The 27,691-nt window shown below is 38.2% G+C and overlaps 1 protein-coding gene across 1 annotated transcript in view; it reads left to right on the top strand.

Annotated features, from left to right (window-relative positions):
* LOC122797789 (myelin regulatory factor-like) overlaps window positions 1-27,691 on the top strand; it is a 617,672-nt gene that overhangs the window by 50,288 nt on the left and 539,693 nt on the right. Inside the window, exon 3 of the mRNA XM_044066309.1 lies at window positions 9,584-9,694. Coding sequence (XP_043922244.1) covers window positions 9,584-9,694 — 111 coding nt within the window. The remainder of the gene's footprint in view (window positions 1-9,583; window positions 9,695-27,691) is intronic.

Here is a 27,691-nt window from a genome sequence, read left to right as displayed (position 1 = left end):
TTGTTAAGCTAATAAAAAATCCTCAGGCAGGCATGTGGTGATTAGTTACCATGACATAAATCCGGATTCAGCTTTATTACAATTTGCTGATCCATTTCAGTTCTATTCTTATTGCATGTAATGCTAATTATGTTTCAGTTTGAGTTAGGCTTATTCATAAACCCCACCTCTGAGTGGTTTACTTTATTCCTTATTTAAGGAGAGGAGAGAACCTGCTTGCTTCTCAGGAAGGTGAGACGAAAGAGTTAGAATAATCCCAAAGGGAAATAAGCAAAAACCGTTTCCTGATAAATATTATATTAGGGAGAAAAAATGCTATGAAGAGGCTCTGCTGGAAAAATTGCTTGTGTGGTACTGGAGAATGAAGCCAGGAAGCACTTGAAGAGTGTACATCTGAGGCTGTTTAATAGTTCAGAGAATTTAAAAAATCACTCCAGATCTCTGAGCATTCTTACATCACTTCCTAAAATGCCATCACTTTGCAGAACATGGGTTTTGATGCCATAGACATGTGAGGGTATGTCCTAAGGATGCTATAGAGCTGATAAATAACAAATAAAAACAAAACTGCATATGGCCGAAATGGTTAAAAAAAAAAAATATATATATATATATATATATATATATATATATATATATATATATTGGGTCATTGAAAGAGCTGCAGGGAGTCATAGGCCAAATTAATATAAGTAGGATGCAGTGTATATTTCTGGACAGCATACTTTTGCTATACAACAATCAAAAAACATCCTAAAATGATGGGCTTCAACAAACAACACATTTAAGATGATGTTTGAAGCAATAAGTTGTGATTAATCATGTGATCTTATTTGGATGCAGAGACGAAAGTGTCACCCACTATGTTAAATATTATTTATTTTTTATTTTACATTGTAGTAATATTTATTTAAAGAACACATTTACTGTAGGTCTTCAAAACTGGACTAAAACTAAGGGATGCATATTTTGACTGTCTGTGGTGCAAGGCAGGTGTGGGTTGAGTTGTGCAAAGATTTTTCACTTTGGTAAGAATGTGTATAAGCAAGAGCCTCAAAACAAGTTGCTTCTGCATTAATATTTATAATGACAGTAGATTTTCCCATTTTACCCACATTCATTTCCAGAATAAAACCAGAATAAAGCAGTGCATGGCTCAAGTATCTTGCACGTAGCTAAAAACTGGATATTGGTCTGAATTGCCTCAGCCAGAACTAGCCGTAGTAATACAAGCAATGGAGAGAGACTCCAAAACATGACAGTAGTTGATTACCCCAGGATTGTTTGATGTGAGGCAAGATCTTATGCGGTAAATTAATTGCTGAATGTTACACGTTACCTGGGTCTCTGGGAAAGTTATACTCGCTTCTGCCTAAGTTGTAGCAGCAGTATCTTGAACTTGCTCGCTCACTAAATATTTGTCCTTGCCAAAAGTTAAAAGTTAGAGTTTAAATTGAGGTAAACAAAGGGAGAAGATTTCCAGATTCAGGAAACTTCAAAGTCATCTATATTTATAACAGTAAAATAGGGAACCACTGATTACTTTATGTAAGTCTGCCAAAATAAATGCATATTTTACAATATAGATTTCCTGGTCTGCATTTCACACTGACAATTCTATTATCAAAAATCCTCTGCTATCACTGCTTATTTTTTCTGGGCTTCTGATACTAACGTCAGTCATTCCTTTCCCTCAAAAAAAAAAAAAAAAAAAAACACACATTCATACCCTTATACTCTCAGATTTGTGCAGGCAGACCATTGCTACTGGACATTTTAGCTACTTTCAGATTTTAGCCTATGACAAATATTTGCTGCAGCAGCAGAACAATATTTAATGAAGTTTGAAAATGGACTTGGAGAATCAGTGAACTCCATTGGATCCTCGGTGTTTCAAAGGGATGCATTACTGCACAGGAAAGCCAAGGAAAAACAAGTGTGCATATTGCATGACTGAAATATTTTCTTGTAGATTCTGTTTGCTTTCTGTTCACTAACTGCTCTTACAAACCTGCAGTTAGTGAACAGAAAAGAAAAATAAAACTAATGCAAGTAACTGCATCAGCAACAAGTACAAGAATGTGTGTGTGTGTGTGTGTGTGTGTGTGTGTGTGTGTGTGTGTGTGTGTGTGTGTGTGTGTGTGCATGCGTGTGTGCATGTGTGCGTGTGTATGCATGTGTGCGTGTGTGTATGTGTGTGTGTGTGTGTGTGTGTGTGTGTGCATGCGTGTGTGCATGTGTGCGTCTGTGTATGCATGTGTGCGTGCATGTATGTGTGTGTGTGTGTGTGTGTGTGCATGCGTGTGTGCATACGTGTGTGTATGCATGTGTGCGTGCGTGTATGTGTGTGTGTGTGTGTATGCGTGTGTGCATGTGTGCGTGTGTGTATGCATGTGTGCGTGCGTGTATGTGTGTGTATGTGTGTGTGTGTGTGTGTGTGTGTGTGTGTATCTGTGTGTCCACATGTGCATGTCTGTTTCTGCATGATGTGTACACTCATGCAGAACTTTCCGCTGGATTGAAAATTGTCTATCAAACACATCCTAAGTTGTGGAAGTTGGTGGTAGTCTTTCTCAACATAAAATAGTTGCTGACCCCCTCCAATTTAGCATTTATTTTGCAGATATTCAAGCCAATAGCTACCCGGCAGTGTAAACCTTGGCTGTAGATGGTTGTCACTGGTGAAATGACAACCCAACCCTTTGTGCAAAAATGGGAAAAAGGGTCGTGGATTGAAGGATCCAGGACGATATCCCATGAGTGTACTCGACCATATTCAATGATGATTACAAGCTGAACACTAAACTGTTCAAGCAAAGGCTGGAATATGCACATACATGGCATACTGAAAGTGGTCACAAGCTGAATGCAAAGACATGCAGTATAGTTGCATTTGACAAAAAAGCTATTCCTACCTCAGATGTTGTAAATGGTACTCATCTTTGGACAGATATGTTCACAAGGGATATGAATACTTATGTGAACATTTCACTCATGAGAGTGTTGTGTTTCCACCAAAGTCAAGAAATCCTATTTAACCCAGTAAATTTCCAAGGGAATACCTACAACAGCCAAAGGAATCAGCTTACCACTGTACTCTTGCTTTATCAGATACATCATGAAATACAATGTCACCTTTCTTATGTACAATTCCAAGCATATCACTCAAATGGAAAGACCACAACAATTTTATTAAATGCTTTAAATCCTTTAGCTATCTTGATAGATTAGCACAACTCTATTTATGTGCTGACTGCTTCAAGGTGACCTGTGTCTCATTTTTCAGACCATGAAAGACTCAATCTTGTTTGACCTTCTATTTCACTGCAAAAGCAGTGGTTGTAGAAACACGTTTAAAAGAGGTCTAAAACTATACCAACATAAAACAAGACTGGCTGGAGGGTAGGTTTTAACTCAACATATTCCTAATCTAATAAGTTAAAACTACAGGTCAAGCAAAGCACTGTGTTGTCAGCCTTTAAGGTTAGTCTTGAGGATTGTATAGGTAGATGCAAATTTACACCAGTACTATCATGTACTGCCCTGCTTGGTTTGGGAGGTGAGCACTTTAGATGATCATAAAAGGTGTCAAGAACTTTAAATGTACCTATTTCAAGGTGTATATCACTAGGCATCTTATTGTCCCTGTGACCACATGTGTAATGTTGTTCCTATGCTCCTGTGTTCTTAATAATTTGCACTGCATGAAGCTGAAGAAGTGAGGTGAAATATGTTACAGTAGACATTGCTGATGCACTAATTCTTCCACTTAATTGCAATAATACAACTGCCCAATAGTCAGTGAACAAAGTGGCTAAGTGTGTGTGTGTGTGTGTGTGTGTGTGTGTGTGTGTGTGTGTGTGTGTATGCATGAGAAAGAGACTATGTGTCTGTGTTTGTGCGTGTGTATGTGCGTGCGCATATGTATGAGAAAGAGACTATATATCTATGTCTGTGTGTATGCAGACATTATTAAATTATTCCATAACTTATATTTTGAATGTAAATGCTTTCCCCAACAGCAATTACAAATCCTATGCAAATTTTAAGACATTTGGCAGAGGAACTATTTTACATCACAAATATAAAAATATGTATGTGGTAATAACTAAACAAAAACAAAATAGCATAGCAAATATCTTAGTAGACATCCAATTTTCTAAACCCATTAATGCCCTCCAAGGTGGAAGTTACATGGGAATAATGGACCTCCCAGGGGTAGAGAGGCTGTCTGCCTACAGAACTGGTCCTCATAACCCTCCATGCAGTTTGGTATTTCTCTGTAATGCCCAGCCCTACTGGGCATTATTGCTGCCATGCTTACAAACTCGGAGTAGCAGACAGTGAAATAAGTACTGTTAAAGTGAACAATAAGTAGCGGTAACATTGCTTAGCCAAACTACGATGGATAAATTCAATCATCTGTGGTGCTATTTCAATCTAAAAGCATTGCAGCTAATTTTATTTTACTTATTTATTCAATTTGATAACCAGAGTATAGCACTGACCCAAAAAGGGCCTATTTCAGCCTCAGACAAGAATCTAGGCATTCCATTCTCAGACATTAGCATGCAGCACAGGAAAAACTTCAAAAATTCTCTTTACTCAACATCTTCGCTGACAGTTACCATGCACCAAATGACCATGCCCCCTAATAGTTTGTGCCTCGTGCAGCTGTCTCTTTACTCTGCCCCTCAGTACATGTTTGACTTTTGTCTTTCATAACAGTACCTATCATATTGTTTTCTTTTGTGAATCCTCTTTCCTTTCCTTCTTTATTTCCACAAACTGACCAATTCCAGTCATATTTTACTGTTGTTATAATCTCTCGTTTTCATTACTCTGTTTTATAGTGTATTTTGTCTGTTTTTTATGCGTAACTTTCCTTATTATCATTTCCTAATTATACCCATGGACTGCTACTACATATTATCTTCACTCTCTTACCCTCCTACTACTACTCACATTACTTTTGCCAGACTTCATGTAAGCAGTACTAAATATGTTTTATCATTTTCAACTCATTGTTAGCATTCCATATTTTAATATCCCATTTCTCATTTTCAAGGCATACTGGAATCTTTTAAATGATGTATTTTGATCATTATGTATGTCTTCTTTACCCTTCTCTGTATCACTGTATCAGGGATTGGGTACTTATTTCATAACCGACTCTCCTCTGACTACCATGTCTCTGTGGTGGTTAGAAAAGCCTTCTAACTTGTACCACATCTCTGTCTTTGTATCTCATCAAGGTACATAGAAGTTATAAACTCATTTTAGTCATCCCTTATTAGTTCAGTCATTTAATGTAATGCATCCTTTGGCATGTACCTCATTAAGCAATTAAACTATCTTGAGAGACCTCATTGTTTTCTTACCCAAACGACCTCTGGTCTCAGTACCCTTAGCTACTCTGATAGACTAAATATCCTGTCCCTGTACTCAGTGTCACACTAACATGAATGACATAGCACTCTTTGAACTCTTTTACTAAAACAGAAACAGTGTTTAAGCAAATGCCTCTCTGTAGACCTACACCTGTACTACCACATCAGCAGCACCAGGTGACATGGCAGGTACCTAAACCATTGTGTGCCTTATCTGTGGAATACACTGCCCTTACCTTACAAGCAGAGTAGTTCCCTAATAAACATTAGAACCAGTCTGGGTGATTGGATGGCTGATTACAGAGTTTCACCAGGGATATTTGGAGGAAGGCTACTTAATGGGGGACATTGTTAGTATTCCACAGTACTGGATGGCACTGGGGAGCTTCTTGATAGTCTCCTTTGGCCTTAATCTTAGTAGAAACGTATGAACCTATAAGGCAACTGCATACATATATATATATATATATATATATATATATATATATATATATGTAAACACATTTTCTTAACCAAGTTGTTCTCTGTAGCTGATTACACCTACAGAAAATAACAAACACGTTGGTGTGGGCAAACTATGGCCAGATTCAATAAAGCCTACACTAAGTGTAAATGATATGTATTCAATAAAATTCTTATCACATTTGTGCTTTCTAGTCAGTCAGAAAGATTACACTAAGTGTACATGTAGTCTACATTTTGTGGTAACCCTTATGAATCCCTGTCAATATTTAAAGCTGCAAGAATATCAGTAGGAAAATTAAATTAGGAGGAAGAAGGTGTGAGTTATGTCTGTGTTGTCTGTTCACTCAGAGCAGTGTACACTTATTGTAGGCTTTATTGAATCTGGCCCTATGTTTATTTAATATTTCATGATATATGTACTTTATTGTTTTTCCTGATGTATTGCTAGTTATAAGGTACATGCTAAAGATTTTCCATTTAGGCCTTCAGTGCAAATGAACCTTGTCATGACTGGCATTCCCAGTCAACAAAACCTGTAAAAAATAAACCTACAAAGCTGTTGTGAAATATTTCATTTTTTTGTAAACCATGAATTTGTCAGATTAAAGAATTTTTAAGTGCAGAATTAACCAGACTGAATTAAAAGGTAGACTAAACCAGATGCAGTACAACAGGAAAACATAATACATGAGTTTCATAGTTTCTTAATTTGGTTAAATCAGTAGCAAGATATTATGACCTAGTATATTGAGTCATGACCAGTCAGATATTAAAATGTTTTTAAAAAAATTAGGAAACCCTGACTTTCTTAACAAGGAAAATGAGACAGTTATCCCCTTCTATCTCTGCAAACCTTCCCTCTCACTTTCCTTTCCCATGAATTTTCATATTTCGTGAACAGAACTGAGTATGGAGAATAATTGAGCCAGCTTTGTATACAAACAGCACATACATAATGAGCATAACAATAAACTGCATATTCTAGATTAGCGGGTACTTTGACTCCTTCTTCCATTTTACAAAATGAAAAGCTGAAAACACTGATACAAATGACATCGATTTTTTTAATGCATTCTTTATAAGAAGTACGTTGACAAGCACATATTCTCTGACAGTTTATACAAAATTTCTCAAGCATATTCAGAATAATTCCCAGGTGGGTAAGCCGCGGTGGTGCAGCGGTAGCATTGTTGCCTGACAGCAAGAGGTTCTCCTGTTCGATTCTCGGCTGGAGTGCCTTTTGTGTGGAGTCTGCATGTCCTCCTCGCAGTCGAGTGGTGTTCGAAAGACATGCATGAATGGGTGTTCCTTTGCTGAAGGTTGGGTGTTGGGCTGGCAACTTGGCACCATAAAAATCTACTGCCAATCATAAGCGGACCAGAGTTCCGCTGTGGCGACCCCTAATCGGGAAAAGCCGAAAAGACAAACAACAACATTCAGAATAATTTCCAGGTGTCATGATACATGATGAATAATATGTTTTTGGACAAACACCTCAGGACCACAACAGCAGGCCTGTAGGTTTAATATCATAAACGGCATAAGTACAGAACTGTATGTAGCTGTAGGTGTGTGGGTGATATCATCACCAGCCAGCCATTTGTGTCAGCACAGCATTCTAATAACAAAACAAACTCTTAGTCCTCACAATCAAGGTATAATGTTATCAGGACAGCACCAGTAGCAGAGTTCCTTAGTAATCTGTACATAACAACCTGATGTGCTTTAGGCCAAGCTATAGAAAAATGCCTGGCCACATCTACTAAAGCAATGCTAAATCTGGAAAAAGGCTCTGATTTTAACTTAGTGGTACACATAAGAATTTCCTGCAGTGGCTAAAATGGTTTAATAAGGTAGCAATGATATTTTCCTTCACTATAAAATTTGCCATAAGTTGTAAACATTAGTCAGGAATCTGATCTTCTCAAACAGTTGCATTAAGTAAAAAGCTCCTTAACTTTAAACATTTTATTGAACAGTATTTTTATTTATGGACACAGTTTTCTAAGCACTTTTAGGTGCTGCCATTGGTAGAACAGACTTTTAATACTTCAACTTATCTATCAAGTTTATGCACTTATGCAAATTTTTCATAGGTTTATAGAAGGTTACTAGGCTAACGGCCCTAGAGCCCTTACAAGCCTAGTCATATTTATCCTGAACTATCCCAATTATCAGTGGTTAGGTGAGTGAAATTGGCAGAAGTAAGGGTCTATGGTAGTTAATACTGACTTCCTCTGTCCAGGAGGGACATGGGCACTACCACAGGAGTGAATTTGTGGTCCCCCATCCATTGATCTATAGGTTGTGTTTGAAGAGGGTCAGGGAAGGCTTTGTTTCACATGAATTAGAAACTTGTTCCACAGAAGTGGCAATCTCTGGGAGATGTATCTATCTCTCCAACATGACCTGTTAATGTCACTGGCTAGATTAAGATCCCTGGAGCAAGTGATCCTCATGCAGTTTAATTTACAAATGTGTAGCATCTCCATCAGAGCTGGGTAAGAGACTGACCTGTAAGAGAGGCACACAGGACACCCCTTACCACCCTGTAGGAGATAGAATTCTTGTATGTAATTCATTTGTTCACTAGAATGCAAGCTTGTCGTTCTAATAGCTACACGGGTTATTTTGAGTGCGCAACGTAGTGCTGTAGATCAGAGAGCATGTGCTGTGTGCTGTATCTTTAAGTAGCACATCAAAGACTGAGCGTGCACATATAAATATCAAGCATGTGCCATTCTGAGAATGCAGCCAAGGAGTAAACATGCATTATTACAACAGTTAGTTTGTATATAAGTTACTTAGGTGAAAGTCAGTAAACGTCTATCATGATGTGTTTGTATAAAATAAAGCTGCTTAAACAGAACCCACGAAGACTCTTCTATTGTGTCCAAAGTAGGAGAGTGACAAGTACCAACAAAGTGAATTAACCTAAATTACTAACACCATTTAATTTTGCTGTTTGAATCACAATAGCCTGCTGTACTAATATTTTTTTCAGAGGAAGCAGAAAACTATGTCTTATTCTGCATGTGTATTGTCATAAGTCGACTGTAAACAGCTTGTTTGAGTGTTGTGCAAATTTATGTTGCCACTTTTCTGGCTTCCTTAATGGAGAATATGGAGATTCCATTCAAATGGCTGCTTTCCTTACAAGTAAAGGATTTGCAGCATCACGTAAATGACATTGCATTTTATGTAGCTGACATTAAACTTAAAATAAATTCAAACAGTATCATAAAGGGGTCTATATCAGAATAGCAAACGTTTACAATGTTGAATCTGACATTGTCGACGTGTAAACAGCGAAACCGCAGAACATCGAAGAGGTAAACGGAAATCTCCATAAAGGGAGATTTCCGTTTACTTCAATATAGTGCGGTCTCGGAGTTGTAATATTTAAGTAACGGGGGGTGTGGATGGCGCAGCACCCCCATGTGGGGGGTGCAGGGGGGCTTGGCCCCCTGCTTAAAGCAAGTACGTCTATTTTTTTTACTTTTTTTGATATTTTTATTAGGTATTCCATGTTACTGGATGATATGGTGTCGATCATATCGTATTTGAAGTTCAGTAACTTCGAGCATTTAATATAAACCCTCATAAAGAAATGGTGGCAAGCAATATACATATGGAGATCTTTCAAAGCCTCATGCAATACAGCATCTGAATTCATTTTAAAAACATTCATCATGTCTTTGTAACATTAGTCTAATATGCTTTTTTAGGGTCAATCTACCACCAGAACAGGTCACAAAGGTCACAGTTGGACGCTTGCACTTCAGTGAAACGACAGCAAATAACATGCGAAAGAAGGGTAAACCCAATCCCGACCAAAGGTGAGTGATTATGAGAACTTATTCCATACAAAAGCACAACTTTCCTAAGTCTGCATCTTTAGTATTGCATCCATTTTGGAACAAGAACTGAAAATGAGCAAGGTTAGTCTGAAATTGTACAGCCGATTGGAACAAAAAGATTCAGGACAAGATTCATAAAATCTGTACTCTGTTTATACATACTTTAAGTTGTGATCATTAAAAAAAAATGGTTTGGTATTCTTGAAATTGTGATACCCAACCCTAGACAAGGGTTGTGGGAAACACGTCTAAAGTATAGAGAACTGTTGCCATAGCTGCATTTAAACACACACAGTAAGCCAGGGATTAATAAAATGGTGTCCATAATGGCTATACTACATATAAGGGCAGCTAAATTATGAGTTTATTTAGTATTTAGTTTGTTTAGACAGTATGGTGTGTATGAGTTTGTGAGGTTACTTCAAGAAGATATTTATTACCACTATTTTTGTCACAATATGACTTGGTTTGATGCTATCACTTTCAGTGTTTTTATTACATTAGTTATATTAGTTATTTAAATAAGGATCAGATAGTCTTGCTATATAAACTGAGCAATTCAGTATGTGTTATAGTGCTGAAGAAGTCAAGTTTACAGTAAACTAAAGCACCTAATGGTTATTGTTTTAAAGCTCTTACAATCCCTTCTGCATGCATTTTATTTGCTTTTAGTTATGGTTATGTGTGGTTGTCCACCTTACTTGGTTACTCTGTTGTATATGTTTTTGTCCTCGCAGAAGGGTGCACAAAGCTCTGTGTGATTTGCTAACCACACTAATGCCAAGGAACAGGATTGTGTAACATCCCTTATGTGATTCTGCTGCGAGATGCGAAAGCTACCTACTCCCACCCTTTAACAAAAATCATAACAGTTCTGTACATTCTGTGTCTCTAAAACATAAGCTGCAGGTCTTCAGTGCTTATCTCACTCGCACCCATTATCCTAGTGAAGCCCACCAATGGGAGTCGACATAGCACCAGATGCTGTCTTCACCATAAAAAGATAATGGTCTCAGTGCTGCCTGCATATAATAATCAGCTATTCAGTTACTTTACGGGGCAGCACAGTTCAGGGCTATCAGACTACAAAGACCTAGCCCTGAGAACAGAAATGTTTGGTATATATTCACGTACCAGGCACTCCTGTCCTAGTCCTGAGCATAGAAATGTTTGGTACATATTCACATACCAGGCACTCCTGTGTGTCAGTAAATAAAACAGGACAATAACTCTGCAGTTTAATACTTAAATCATGGCAGTTCACCGTGGCATGTCAAACATTTTGGACTGAAAGTATTTACACTTTTATGCTTTATTTATGTACATTGTTCCATTAAGAAGGTACCCCATCAAAAACAGGATCAAGCCCACTTATTGTGATGGCACTGTTTTACTTTGTTTTACTTTTTTGCCTTGTTTCTTGTCTGGGGCAGAATTTAACAGCATTCTAAATTTGGCTTGGTGCTAATGTCTACTCTGTCCGTATTTTCTTGTCTGCAGCATCAAGACGACTTTATTTCATAGCAGGGTATTAAAATCAAGGTACTTTTTCCTGAATTTGTTTTGTGAAGGAGTTTAATTAATGTTCTTAAGCAATTACTGAGGTAATCCTTTGCTCATTTAAGAAGTTAGGATGTCTTGTCAGAAGCAGGCTGTATGGACACTATTTATGTACGTGTTATCACTTGGTATTTAACTTCCATAAAGGTAAACTTCCTGTGGTTGCTTACTACTTTCTGTTAGCTTGAAGGGTTTGTGAGTCATTTTAAACAGAAGTAAACAGAACAAAATTAAAAGAAAAGAAGCTTCCTAAATAAAGACAATGATATCTTGTGATCATTTTTGTAGGATTCCTTGGAGAGATATACAGGCATGAGATTGTTCAAACGCAAGTTTTTAAATTAAGTCATCATTCCAAATATATTTTTCAACTGATTGTAATCCAACTTCCAACTGACCTGCAAAAGTACAAAGAACTTAGAAATCAAACAACAAGAACTTATCAACAAAGACAAAAAAGATTTCTATTATAATCCTCCTAAAACATTAAAATCCAATCCAAAAACTTTTGGAATGCCATTAACCAGATACTACATCCTGGCAACCCGACTTCACCAAATCCATGTCCTGATAGGTCACCTGAAGAGACTGCCAATACTTTCAACACCTACTTTATCAAATCAATTTCCAAACTATTTAACCTCAACCCCTCAAACAAACCTCCCTGTACCCCCTCAACCACTAACTCACTTAACTCCATCTCTCTCAAACCTGTCTCCACTAACTATATTAAAACTATACTCTCTAAGCTCAAACCATGCTCTGTATCTGCAGACAATATCCCATCATATTTTCTCCAGACTGCTGCGCACTCCTTTGCTTTGCCTGTATCTATCCTAATCAATCTCTGAGTCTAAAGTTCCATCTATCTGAAAACAGTTTTACACTCTTCCTATTCATAAAGGTAACTCCACAGAAAGCTCTAGTTTCAGACCTATAGCTATCCTCTCTCCTCTCTCTAAAGTCTTTGAGAAATGTATACACAAACAAGTTATGCATGGTTTCTGTCCCAAGCATAGTACAACCACAGCACTACGATCATTTCTCAACACTATAACTCTAGCCAAAGTTGATCATAAACTTATATCTTCCCTATTCCTTGATCTCTCAGTCTTTTGACACTGTCTTCCACTCTCTGTTACTCAACAAACTTACAGAGCTAAACTTCTCCCCTGATGCAATTGCATGGTTCTGCAGCTATCTCACTGAGAGGCAGCAATCAGTGAAATGGGACTATGCACTATCTACCCCCCTTTCATTAAGAACAGGTGTTCCCCAAGGATCCATTCTTGGGCCTCTGCTTTTTAATATCTTCACTAACTCACTTCATACCTTTTGTTCTCAGTCCATCATTGTACAATATGCAGATGACTCTACAGTCATCACTATTGCTAACTCACCCTCAGAACTCCTATCAAATACCCAAACAGCCTTTAACACTGTAGAGACATGGCTGACTAAAAACCAACCCATCCTAAACCCTAAAAAAATGAAATTGCTACTCTTCCTCCCTAAATCTGCAAACCAAATCAAATCGTCCTTCTCCATAACATCCCTAAACAATACTCCTATAGAAGTCTAAACTAGCACAAAACTACTTGGCGTTACCATCGATGACCAACTGAAATTTGATCGACACATTAACAATTGTATCAAAAAAAAACACCAAAAGCTAGGTCTCTTGTACAGGAATAACAAATACCTCACCGCTGAAACTAGAATCTCTCTTCCTCATGCCTACCTTTTACCCTGCCTAACATATTGTTCCCAGATACTCACTAATTTGAACTCCACCCTACTTATCAAATTAGAATCAGCCTATCATAAGATAGCTAGAGTCGCAACTCAACAAACATACAAATCCCACCACTGTCTCTCCTTAAAATATTTGAACTGGCTTGAACTACCTCATATGCTACTAGAATCCTGGCTCAAAACTATACACTCCATTCTGTATCAGCCTGATTTCTGCCCAGGTCTAGCATCCCTCATCTCCCACTATTCCCCTACCAGACATCTCCGAAGCACAACCCAAGAACTAATAAATCTTCACAAACCAAAAACCAAGACAGGGTGCAACTTATATAGGTACCACCCCTCTGTTGCTTGGAAAAAACTCCTACTAGAAATAAGGAACCTAACTCACCCCAAACAATTCAAGTTAGCCACTAAAGACTGTTTTAAAAAACACTGGATTTGCCACTGTAGGCACCCTCCCTGACCACCATCTACCTATATAGTACTGACTAACTTAATTTCACAATACTTAGCATGAATAACTGACATCCTATGCTTTCTATATAGCTTCCTAAAGTTTTCCCATGCTTAGCTTACTGAACCTTAGATTAGCAAACTTTCTATGTACCTTCCTAAGCTATTGCTATACTCTGCTTATTGAAACTTAGACACACTAACTCATTTAAACTATAAAATATTACTTACTATACTTTTACTGTTGATCATCCTTGTTGTTTATGGTATCTTTTAATTATTGTCAACAACTGCAAATAGTTTGTAACTTCTTGTATATCTCTCTTGTTATGTAAATATTTTTGCACATCTTGGAGCTTTTCTCCCCGGGCTTCCATTGAAAAAGGGCCTGAGCTTAGTCGGACACTCCCAGTCAACAAATGTAAAATAAATAAAAAATAAATAAATATAGAATAGCAATAGTCGGTGTAAAATGATAACACGTATCAGTTAAGACAAGATATCACTGTGTCTTTAAAACTTGATTATTAAAAATTTGCAACATTCCAGTTTATTTGTCCATTAAAAATCAGCCTTTTTCACACAGGAGTTAGCATCAGCATTGTATTATCAGGTATCATGTGATTCACAGCAGCATATGACAATCACACACTGCTACAGTTTGCATTTGGCCTTTTCACATAGCTTATAAATGCAGTATGTATTCCCAAACTCAAAGGCATCTTAAGGTTATTTATGTCCCAGGCCAGCTTTGAGATTAAAGACTTCAAAATTAACTCTATACTACCAGCCCTAAGCAAATATCCAGGAGCTACATCCCAGTCCCCGGGCTACAGCCTCAGTCAAATAGTTAAGCACTGATTTTTTTCCTGCTTTGGATAAGTCAGTTGTAGCAGTCTCAGAAGTTATTAACTGGTGCAAGGTTTTTATTAGATAATCCATATTAATTCTGAGTTCTTGCTGATTCTATGAATCTTTCCTAGCATAAAGCACTGAGTGGTAAATTATGTAATGTATGTTTGCTGATTCTGCCCTACAAGAATTGTAGAAAATGATTATGAACTCAGTGAGTGAGAAACATGTATTTTTCCAGATATGGACTCTTAGATTATAGTAAGATAGCTGATAACAGTCATTTAGTGAGCGAACAGAAATTAACAGGTGATTTAGAAAATCCTGTAATTTTCAATAAACCCAGGATTGGAAAAATCTCTTTGAGACAGTTCTAAACTTAACCTGGAGACAATGAGTTGTTACCTGCCACTGATGGTGGTTGCACTTGGGTTTTTATTGTGCCCCTTCAATAAGAATTGCACTGGTAGGTGGCCCTTTGCCTAACAGTATTGGCAAAAAAAATTATACTGGGAAAGAGTGATGGTGCATACTTGGCTATAACAGCAAGGTGAATTTCAATACCGGTTTCACTTAACTCATGTATGTTTACTCTTTTTTCACCTAATTTCCTGAGGGTAGAAGTTTATTTATCTAAGTAAAATCTGTCTGTCCTCTGCCTACTTTGTGGTATACAACTATTTCATGTATCGTGTTTTATCTAGCTATCTGATGCTAAAATTTTACTCTGTTGTTGTTAACTTCATGTGTTATTTTATTTTTACTGTACTTCATATTAATTTTTCATGTTTGGAAATTTTCTTCCTGAACCTCCTCTGAAAAAGTACACTTGCCCAATTGGACTTTACCCGGTTAACAAATGTCAAAATAAAAATAAAACTCCAAGGCTTATGCCGAGACCTTTGTCCATTTAAAGGTAGAAAAGGGCTTCCTCAGTGCCTGTTTCTCTAGACCATCTTATGAAATCATTTAATGTAAATGACATTCAGGATGTGCTAAATCAGGAAGAAAGGCCCACCGACCTTCAATTACTTTTTCTGGGGGGCTAGGCTCTAAGTGAGATTATAGAGGGATATCAAGTCCAAAGCTTGCTTAGCACTTAAGGTATCTCAGCCAAACCCTTTGATAAGAGTGGACAATAAACCTGAAATTACCTTTTCCTAAATGAATGTAAAGAAGCAAACGGGAGAACTTTGCATGTCATTCAGGTCACCTGATTGGAGAACACCTATGCGAAAATGCAATATTAGATAATTCTGTACCATAATAAAACTAGCAAAAGGAATACAGAAAGACTGCTAGAAGTATGATGCCAGAGACTGTAGGACATGATTTTATGTATTCTAGAAATGCTCAGCTTAAACGCCTTTAATAATTTCGATGTGCTCTTTAAAGCTTCTGGCATGGAAGGTTGAAGCTGATAGCTACTTTGTTCTTGTTCCTTTTGGATGAGTATACTAAGCCACAGTCTACAAAGTGAAGGTTGGAATAAAGAGAAATATTTACTGAAATTAAAAAAATAAAGTTCATCATCAATATCACATTATTAAAAAAGCCATAAAGATAAAATACAAATTGCTAAGAAAATAAGAAAAAAATAATAATGTCTTAAACCCATTCCTAATGCAGCAAAATAAACCCTTACTGGGTGAAAGCTTGAAGCAGACCGCTGAAAGGAGTGAGTTTAATGATTTTCACAGGGCTTTAGTTCAGGAATACAACCCCAATGTTAGGGACATTAAAAATATTTTTATCAGAAACTGGAATATTTTGAAATGTAATTCAGATGTCCTTAACGTTATAGGTCATGGACAAATTTTGTTTATAAGACGGGGGCTAACTTAAGGATTAACTTTGAGCATGTTAAGCCTGTGGACAATACAAGTGAAAAGGATGTAGATGGCACTACAAAATGTGGTTCAAGTAACCAATGTCCCTATAGTTTTGATTCTGGTATTCTTATTCTTAACAATACCATGAAGTCTAAATTCATTTTTAAGAAAGGTAATTGTGTTACCAAACAGGTTATTTATTTAGCAAAATGTTCAAATCGTCCTGCATTTTATGTGGGCAAGACTGAAAGAGCCCGTAGGAATGGGATCTATGAACATATATATCAGATCAGGAAACAAGATAATAATAATGCTCTTTTTAAACATTTGTCATTAAGCCCTAATTGCTCTGCTTTTAAATTTGGTATTCTAGATAAGATTAGTCACAATCCGAGAGGTAGTGATGACAAGACCCTTTTAGAAGAAAAAGAAAGTTAGATGGTAGTTGAAGTTAAACACTACTTGTTTCCGAGGTATTAATGATAGTATCTCCCTTCAACCCATTTTAAATCTCAGGCCTTAGTGTTTTATCAGTCATGTTTTTATATTTTGAATTTGGGTTTTTATATTATAATGTGATTTTTAGTGTGTACTATACTTTTTATAAGTTAGAATGCTGCGGTTTGTTTAATATGCAGACGTTTCAGTATTAGATGAGTGTTTCTTTAAATGGCAGAAGATAATTTTACTAATTGATTAGTGAGTTATGGATGTAATGTCCTGTGTAAGAGTCCTCCCATGTCTTAATGTTTTAGATTCTGATGAAGTCCATGTTTGTACTGAATGAAAGCGATTAATGTATTTTGGTTTTATTTAATAAAAAATTGCTTTTAATTTATTGAAGTCTGTTGAAGTTTATTTGAATCCTGACCCCAGCTGCTGTGATACTACTTTTTATCATTTTTGTTTTTTTGGTTGGGTCTGTAGTGTCGCTTCACTTATTTGGTTAGAATGTAATAAAAATCCACACTTACTCTGTTTAACAACTATAGTACTCAATAAACACAACAGTCACTAAAAGAAATTTAACAAGTTTTCCATGCCTGGAAAACCTCTGAAAAAAGACATCCAATGAAACACATGGGACCCACTGTAGTATAGGGTTTAGTGAAGGACAGATTGATCCTTATGGGTGCCCTGCAGAAGCAGATAGATTTTGGGCTTTAATTTTCAGTATTTAAAAGTTATTTAATAACAATGTCACGTGTTTAGAAGAGGCTGTCTTGCTGTAGTGGAAGGGAAAGCATAAGATGAAGTGAGTTCAGGGCATCGTCTGGCATACAACAGGTTATATTAGGCCTGATCAGGTAAAGGACAGATCTTTCAGTACTAGCAGCCAGTAGGCTCATTCAGGAACAGCAGTCTTTTGTAGTCAGAAGTATACAGTTAAAGATTTTATTAAGAACTGTTTGTAGAGGTTTAGTATTTTCTGATGACCAGAATGCTGACCATGGTAGGATCATTTTTTTTTAATGGATATGTACCGCTTTGGCTTATGGCACTGTACAATTCAATAGTGAGCTGCTAACTTTGTAAGATAGCCTTTGTTGAGACAGTACCATCTCCGTGACATTTTTGGTGCATATCATACCTCTCAACTGTCCAGATTTTCTCAGAGTGTCCAGATTTTTGCCTCACATTTTTAGTCTGTTCCTCATAAAATTTTACTTTTCTGGAAAATTATTTGCAAATTGTTGAGGTGTGAAGTCAGAAAATAATGACAGTCATTTAAATGTCAGACTTCATACCCTTCAGAAAATTCATGAGGTTGCAAAACCTATTATTCTGTCAGCTTTCTAAATCTATAAGAGCAATATTTTAAAGTTGCCCCTATTTTTGTGCCTTTGTTCTACATTATTAATGATTTTGTCCAGATTTCTTGCTGTAAGAGGTTGACAGGTATAATGCATGTTACAAATAAATTCTAAACTAGTAGTTAAATTCCTTTCCTACAGATGATGTTTTTAATATAAAAAAAATTGCAGGATTTATTTTAATATACAAGCACATTCATCTTTTTATAACTGATAGAAATAACCAAGATAATGGCCAGTTGAATATCAATACTTCTTCTTTGTGGAATTTTTTTGCTTGGTTAGTGTACTGAGAGCATCTGGGTGGTACTACTCATGAAAGATTTCCCTAGCATTGTGTATTTGAAGTTTCCTTTGCTCCTGAGAGTAGTAAACTTAGGTTCATAGTTCATGCTTCTTACTAAGCTTACAACCAAAGGAGACTGTCAAGAAGCCAGCTGCATCATACCAATTTGACTAGAGACTAACAGTGCCGTCCATTAAGTGGACATTTTCCACATATCCCTTGAAAATATGCGATTCACCATCCAGTCATCCAGACTGGTTTTTAAGTATGCTAGGGAAGTACTCTGCTTGATAGGTAAGGGCAGTCTATTCCAGAAACGGATTAGATGGGGTTAGGTGTATGTCCTGCCATCTGGTCTTGTTGATGTGATTGTGTAGGTTTACTAGAACATGTGACGGATTAAATGGGGTTAGGTATATGTCCTGCCATCATGGTCTTGTTGATGTGATTGTGTAGGATTACTAGAACATCTGACAGATTACATGGGGTTAGGTATATGTCCTACCATCTGGTCTTTTTGATGTGATTGTGTAGGTTTACTAGAACATGTGAAATTAGATGGGGTTAGGTATATGTCCAGCCATCTGGTCTTGTTGATGTGATTGTGTAGGTTTACTACAACATGTGACGGATTAGATGGGGTTAGGTATATGTCCTGCCATCGGGTCTTGTTGATGTCATTGTGTAGGTTTACTAGAACATGTGACGGATTAGATAGGGTTAGGTATATGTCCTGCCATCTGGTCTTGTTGATGTGATTGTGTAGGTTTACTAGACCATGTGACGGATTTGATGGGGTTAGGTATATGTCCTGCCATCTGGTCTTGTTGATGTGATTGTGTAGGTTTACTAGACCATGTGACGGATTTGATGGGGTTAGGTATATGTCCTGCCATCTGGTCTTGTTGATGTGATTGTGTAGGTTTACTAGAACATGTGACGGATTAGAATGGGTTAGGTATATGTCTTGCCATCTGGTCTTGTTGACGTGATTGTGTAGGTTTACTAGAACATGTGACAGATTAGATGGGGTTAGGTATGTGTCCTGCCATCTGGTCTTGTTGAAGTGATTGTGTAGGTTTACTAGAACATGCGATGGATTAGATGGGGTTAGGTATATGTCCTTCCATCTGGTCTTGTTGATGTGATTGTGTAGGTTTACTAGAACATATGACGGATTAGATGGGGTTAGGTATATGTCCTGCCATGTGGTCTTGTTGATGTGATTGTGTAGGTTTACTAGAACATGTGACGGATTAGATGGGGTTAAGTATATGTCTTGCCATCTGGCCTTGTTGATGTGATTGTGTAGGTTTACTAGAACATGGATTAGATGGGGTTATGTATATATCCTGCCATCTGGTCTTGTTGATGTAATTGTTTCGGTTTACTAGAACATGTGACGGATTAGATGGGGTTAGGTATATGTCCTGCCATCTGGTCTTGTTGATGTGATTGTGTAGGTTTACTAGAACATGTGACGAATTAGAATGGGTTAGGTATATGTCCTGCCATCTGGTCTTGTTGACGTGATTGTGTAGGTTTACTAGAACATGTGACAGGTTAGATGGGGTTAGGTATATGTCCTGCCATCTGGTCATGATGATGTGATTGTGCACGTTTACTAGAACATGTGACGGGTTAGATGGGGTTAGATATATGTCCTGCCATCTGGTCTGATTGATGTGATTGTGTAGGTTTACTGGAACATGTAACAGATTAGATGGGGTTAGGTATATGTCCTGCCATCTGGTCTTGTTGATGTGAATGTGTAGGTTTACTAGAACATGTGATGGATTAGATGGGGTTAGGTATATGTCCTGCCATCTGGTCTTGTTGATGTGAGTGTGTAGGTTTACTAGAACATGTGACGGATTGGATAGGGTTAGGTATATGTCCTGCCATCTGGTCTTGTTGATGGGATTGTTTAGGTTTACTAGAACATGTGATGGATTAGATTGGGTTAGCTATATGTCGTGCCATTTGGTCTTGTTGATGTGATTGTGTAGGTTTACTAGAACATGTGACGGATTAGATGGGGTTAGGTATATGTCCTGCTGCCTGGTCTTGTTGATGTGATTGTGTAGGTTTACTACAACATGTGACGGATTAGACTGGGTTAGATATATGTCCTGCCATCTGGTCTTGTTGATGTGATTCTGTAGGTTTACTAGAACTTGTAATGGACTAGATGGGGTTTAGGTGTATGTCCTGCCATCTGGTCTTGTTGATGTGATTCTGTAGGTTTACTAGAACATGTGACGGATTAGCTGGGGTCTAGGTATATGCCCTGCCATCTGATCTTGTTGATGTGATTGTGTAGGTTTACTGGAACATGTGACAGATTACATGGGGTTAGGTATTTGTCCTGCCATTTGGTCTTGATGATGTGATTGTGTAGGATTACTAGAACATGTGACGCATTAGATGGGGTTAGGTATATGTCCTGCCATCTGGTCTTGTTGATGTGATTGTGTAGGTTTACTGGAACATGTGACGGATTAGATGGGGTTAGGTATATGTCCTGCCACCTGGTCTTGTTGATGGGATTGTGTAGAATTACTAAAACATGGGTAACGGATTAGATGAGGTTAGGTATATGTCCTGCCATCTGGTCTTGTTGATGTGAATGTGTAGGTTTACTAGAACATGTGATGGATTAGATGGGGTTAGGTATATGTCCTGCCATCTGGTCTTGTTGATGTGAGTGTGTAGGTTTACTAGAACATGTGACGGATTGGATAGGGTTAGGTGTATGTCCTGCCATCTGGTCTTGTTGATGGGATTGTTTAGGTTTACTAGAACATGTGATGGATTAGATGGGGTTAGGTATATGTCCTGCCATCTGGTCTTGTTGATGTGATTGTGTAGGTTTACTAAAGCATGTGACGGATTAGATGGGGTTAGGTATATGTCCTGCCGCCTGGTCTTGTTGATGTGATTGTGTAGGTTTACTAGAACATGTGACGGATTAAATGGGGTTAGGTATATGTCCTGCTGTCTGATCTTGCTGATGTGATTGTGTAGGCTTACTTGAACATGTGATGAATTAGATGGGGTTAGGTATATTTCTTGCCATCTGGTCTTGTTGATGTGATTGTGTAGGTTTACTAGAACATGTAGTGGATTAGATGGGGTTATGTATATATCCTGCCATCTGGTCTTGTTGATGTAACTGTGTGAGTTTACTAGAACATGTGACAGATTAGATGGGGTTAGGTATGTGTCCTGCCATCTGGTTCAATGATGTCATTGTGTAGGTTTACTAGAACATGTGAGGCATTAGATGGGGTTAGGTATATGTCCTGCCATCTGGTCTTGTTGATGTGATTGTGTGGGTTTATTGGAACATGTGACAGATTAGATGGTGTTAGGTATATATCCTGCCATCTGGTCTTGCTGATTTGATTGTGTAGGTTTACTAGAACATGTGACGGATTAGATGGGGTTAGGTATATGTCCTGCTGTCTGATCTTGTTGATGTGATTGTGTAGGTTTACTTGAACATGTGATGAATTAGATGGGGTTAGGTATATGTCGTACCATCTGGTCTTGTTGATATGATTGTGTAGGTTTACTGGAACATGTGATGGATTAGATGGGGTTAGGTATATGTCCTGCCGCCTGGTCTTGTTGATGTGATTGTGTAGAATTACTAGAACATGTAACGGATTAGATGAGGTTAGGTATATGTCCTGCCATCTGGTCTTGTTGATGTGATAGTGTAGGTTTACTAGAACATGTGACGGATTAGATGGGGTTAGGTATATGTCCTGCTGTCTGATCTTGTTGATGTGATTGTGTAGGTTTACTTGAACATGTGATGAATTAGATGGGGTTAGGTATATGTCCTGCCATCTGGTCTTGTTGATGTGAGTGTGTAGGTTAACTACAACATGGGCCGGATTAGATAGGGTTAGGTATATGTCCTGCCATCTGGTCATTTTGATGTGATTGTTTAGGTTTACTAGAACATGTGATGGATTAGAATGGGTTAGGTATATTTCCTGCCATTTGGTCTTGTTGATGTGATTGTGTAGGTTTACTAGAACATGTGACGGATTAGAATGGGTTAGTTATATGTGCTGCCATCTGGTCTTGTTGATGTGTTTGTGTAGGTTTAATAGATCATGTGACAGATTAGATGGGGTTAGGTATATGTCGTGCCATCTGGTCTTGTTGATGTGATTGTGTATGTTTACTAGAACATGTGACGGATTAGATGGGGTTTGGTATATGTCGTACCATCTGGTCTTGTTGATGTGATTGTGTAGGTTTACTGGAACATGTGACGGATTAGATGGGGTTAGGTATATTTCTTGCCATCTGGTCTTGTTGATGTGATTGTGTAGGTTTACTAGAACATGTGTCGGATTAGAATGGGTTACGTATATGTCCTGGCATCTGGTCTTGTTGATGTGATTGTGTAGGGTTACTGGAACATGTGACAGATTAGATGGGGTTAGGTATATTTCCTGCCATCTGGTCTTGATGATGTAATTGTGTAGGTTTACTAGAACATGTGACGCATTAGATGGGGTTAGGTATATGTCCTACCATCTGGTCTTGTTGATGTGATTGTGTAGGTTTATTGGAACATGTGACAATTTAGATGGGGATAGGTATATGTTCTGCCATCTGGTCTTGTTGATGTGATTGTGTATGTTTACTAGAACATGTGACGGATTAGATGGGGTTTGGTATATGTCGTACCATCTGGTCTTGTTGATGTGATTGTGTAGGTTTACTGGAACATGTGACGGATTAGATGGGGTTAGGTATATTTCTTGCCATCTGGTCTTGTTGATGTGATTGTGTAGGTTTACTAGAACATGTAGCGGATTTGATGGGGTGATGTATATATCCTGCCATCTGGTCTTGTTGATGTAACTGTGTGAGTTTACTAGAACATGTGACAGATTAGATAGGGTTAGGTATATGCCCTTCCATCTAGCCTTGTTGATGTGATTGTGTAGGTTTACTAGAACATGTGATGGATTAGATGGGGTCTAGGTATATATCCTGCCATCTGGTCTTGTTGATGTGATTGTGTAGGTTTACTAGAACATGTGACGGATTAGAATGGGTTAGGTATATGTCCTGCCATCTGGTCTTGTTGATGTGAGTGTGTAGGTTTACTAGAACATGGGATGGACTAGATAGGCCTAGGTAGATGTCCTGCCATCTTGTCTTTTTGGTGTGATTGTTTAGGTTTACTAGAACATGTGATGGATTAGATTGGGTTAGGTATATGTCCTGCCATTTGGTCTTGTTGATGCGATTGTGTAGGTTTACTAGAACATGTGACGGATTAGAATGGGTTAGGTATATGTGCTGCCATCTGGTCTTGTTGATGTGATTGTGTAGGTTTACTAGAACATGTGACGGATTAGATGGGGTTAGGTATATGTCGTGCCATCTGGTCTTGTTGATGTGATTGTGTAGGTTTACTAGAACATGTGATGGATTAGAAGGGGTTAGGTATATGTCGTACCATCTGGTCTTGTTGATGTGATTGTGTAGGTTTACTGGAACATGTGACGGATTAGATGGGGTTAGGTATATGTCCTGCCATCTGGTCTTGTTGATGTGATTGTGTAGAATTACTAGAACATGTGACGGATTAGATGGGGTTAGGTATATGTCTTGCCATCTGGTCTTGTTGATGTGATTGTGTAGGTTTACTAGAGCATGTGACAGATTAGATGGGGTTAGGTATATGTCCTGCCATCTGGTCTTGTTGATGTGATTGTGCAGGTTTACTTGATCATGTGATGGATTAGATGGGGTTAGGTATATGTCCTGCCGCCTGGTCTTGTTGATGTGATTGTGTAGGTTTACTACAACATGTGACGGATTAGATTGGGCTAGGTATATGTCCTGCCATCTGGTCTTGTTGATTTGATTCTGTAGGTTTACTAGAACTTGTAATGGACTAGATGGGGTTTAGGTGTATGTCCTGCCATCTGGTCTTGATGATGTGATTCTGTAGGTTTACTAGAACTTGTAACGGACTAGATGGGGTTTAGGTGTATGTCCTGCCATCTGGTCTTGTTGATGTGATTCTGTAGGTTTACTAGAACATGTGACGGATTAGATAAGGTTAGGTATATGTCTTGCCATCTGGTCTCGTTGATGTGATTGTGTAGGTTTACTAGAACATGTAGTGGATTAGATGGGGTTATGTATATATCCTGCCATCTGGTCTTGTTGATGTAACTGTGTGAGTTTACTAGAACATGTGACGGATTAGATAGAGTTAGGTATTTGCCCTGCCAACTGATCTTGTTGATGTGATTGTGTAGGTTTACTAGAACATGTGACAGATTACATGGGGTTAGGTATATGTCCTGCCATCTGGTCTTGATGATGTGATTGTGTAGGGTTACTAGAACATGTGACGCATTAGATGGGGTTAGGTATATGTCCTGCCATCTGGTCTTGTTGATATGATTGTGTAGGTTTACTAGAACATGTGACGGATTAGATGGGGTTAGGTATATGTCCTGCCATCTGGTCTTATTGATGTGATTGTGTAGGTTTACTAGAACATGTGACGGCTTAGATGGGGTTAGGTGTATGTCCTGCCATCTGGTCTTGTTGATATGATTGTGTAGGTTTACTAGAACATGTGATGGATTAGATGGGGTTAGGTATATGTCCTGCCATCTGGTCTTGTTGATATGATTGTGTAGGTTTACTAGAACATGTGACGGATTAGATGGGGTTAGGTATATGTCCTGCTGTCTGATCTTGTTGATGTGATTGTGTAGGTTTACTTGAACATGTGATGAATTAGATGGGGTTAGGTATATGTCGTACCATCTGGTCTTGTTGATATGATTGTGTAGGTTTACTGGAACATGTGATGGATTAGATGGGGTTAGGTATATGTCCTGCCGCCTGGTCTTGTTGATGTGATTGTGTAGAATTACTAGAACATGTAACGGATTAGATGAGGTTAGGTATATGTCCTGCCATCTGATCTTGCTGATGTGATTGTGTAGGTTTACTAGAACATGTGACGGCTTAGATGGGGTTAGGTATATGTAGTGCCATCTGGTCTTGTTGATGTGATAGTGTAGGTTTACTAGAACATGTGACGGATTAGATGGGGTTAGGTATATGTCCTGCTGTCTGATCTTGTTGATGTGATTGTGTAGGTTTACTTGAACATGTGATGAATTAGATGGGGTTAGGTATATGTCCTGCCATCTGGTCTTGTTGATGTGAGTGTGTAGGTTAACTACAACATGGGCCGGATTAGATAGGGTTAGGTATATGTCCTGCCATCTGGTCATTTTGATGTGATTGTTTAGGTTTACTAGAACATGTGATGGATTAGAATGGGTTAGGTATATTTCCTGCCATTTGGTCTTGTTGATGTGATTGTGTAGGTTTACTAGAACATGTGACGGATTAGAAGGGGTTAGGTATATGTCGTACCATCTGGTCTTGTTGATGTGATTGTGTAGGTTTACTGGAACATGTGACGGATTAGATGGGGTTAGGTATATGTCCTGCTGTCTGATCTTGTTGATGTGATTGTGTAGGTTTACTAGAACATGTGATGGATTAGATGGGGTTAGGTATATTTCCTGCCACCTGGTCTTGATGATGTAATTGTGTAGGTTTACTAGAACATGTGACGCATTAGATGGGGTTAGGTATATATCCTACCATCTAGTCTTGTTGATGTGATTGTGTAGGTTTATTGGAACATGTGACAGTTTAGATGGGGATAGGTATATGTTCTGCCATCTGGTCTTGTTGATGTGATTGTGTATGTTTACTAGAACATGTGACGGATTAGATGGGGTTTGGTATATGTCGTACCATCTGGTCTTGTTGATGTGATTGTGTAGGTTTACTTGAACATGTGATGAATTAGATGGGGTTAGGTATATTTCTTGCCATCTGGTCTTGTTGATGTGATTGTGTAGGTTTACTAGAACATGTAGCGGATTTGATGGGGTGATGTATATATCCTGCCATCTGGTCTTGTTGATGTAACTGTGTGAGTTTACTAGAACATGTGACAGATTAGATAGGGTTAGGTACATGCCCTTCCATCTAGCCTTCTTGATGTGATTGTTTAGGTTTACTAGAACATGTGATGGATTAAATGGGGTCTAGGTATATATCCTGCCATCTGGTCTTGTTGATGTCATTGTGTACGTTTACTAGAACATGTGATGGATCAGAAGGGGTTAGGTATATGTCCTGCCATCTGGTCTTGTTGATGTGAGTGTGTAGGTTTACTAGAACATGGGACGGATTAGATAGGGCTAGGTAGATATCCTGCCATCCTGTCTTTTTGGTGTGATTGTTTAGGTTTACTAGAACATGTGATGGATTAGATTGGGTTAGGTATATGTCCTGCCATTTGGTCTTGTTGATGCGATCGTGTAGGTTTACTAGAACATGTGATGGATTAGAATGGGTTAGGTATATGTGCTGCCATCTGGGCTTGTTGATGTGATTGTGTAGGTTTACTAGAACATGTGACGGATTAGATGGGGTTAGGTATATGTCGTGCCATCGGGTCTTGTTGATTTGATTGTGTAGGTTTACTAGAACATGTGACGGATTAGAAGGGGTTAGGTATATGTCGTACCATCTGGTCTTGTTGATGTGATTGCGTAGGTTTACTGGAACATGTGACGTATTAGATGGGGTTAGGTATATGTCCTGCCATCTGGTCTTGTTGATGTGATTGTGTAGAATTACTAGAACATGTGACGGATTAGATGGGGTTAGGTATATGTCCTGCTGTCTGATCTTGTTGATGTGATTGTGTAGGTTTACATGAACATGTGATGAATTAGATGGGGTTAGGTATATGTCTTGCCATCTGGTCTTGTTGATGTGGTTGTGTAGGTTTACCAGAACATGTAGTGGATTAGATGGGGTTATGTATATATCCTGCCATCTGGTCTTGTTGATGTAACTGTGTAGGTCTACTAGAACATGCGACGGATTAGATGGGGTTAGGTATATGTCCTGCCATCTGGCCTTGTTGATGTGATTGCGTAGGTTTACTAGAACATGTGACAGATTAGATGGGGTCTAGGTATATGTCCTGCCATCTGGTCTTATTGATGTGATTGTGTAGGTTTACTAGAACATGTGACGGATTAGAATGGGTTAGGTATATGTCCTGCCATCTGGTCATGATGATGTGATTGTGTAGGTTTACTAGAACATGTGACGAATTAGATGGGGTTAGGTATATGTCGTGCCATCTGGTCTTGTTGAAGTGATTGTGTAGGTTTACTGGAAAATTTGATGGATTAGATGGGGTTAGGTATATGTCCTGCTATCTGGTCTTGTTGATATGATTGTGTAGGTTTACTAGAACTTGTAACGGATTAGATGGGGTTAGGTGTATGTCCTGCCATCTGGTCTTTTTTGGGCTGCC

Source organism: Protopterus annectens, chromosome 3.part1 (assembly GCF_019279795.1).
Source record: "Protopterus annectens isolate FY-2018-M chromosome 3.part1, PAN1.0, whole genome shotgun sequence".
In the NCBI taxonomy this organism is placed as follows: domain Eukaryota; kingdom Metazoa; phylum Chordata; order Ceratodontiformes; family Protopteridae; genus Protopterus; species Protopterus annectens.
Note: the sequence above shows the minus strand (reverse complement) of the source record. Positions and strands in the feature narration are given on the sequence as shown.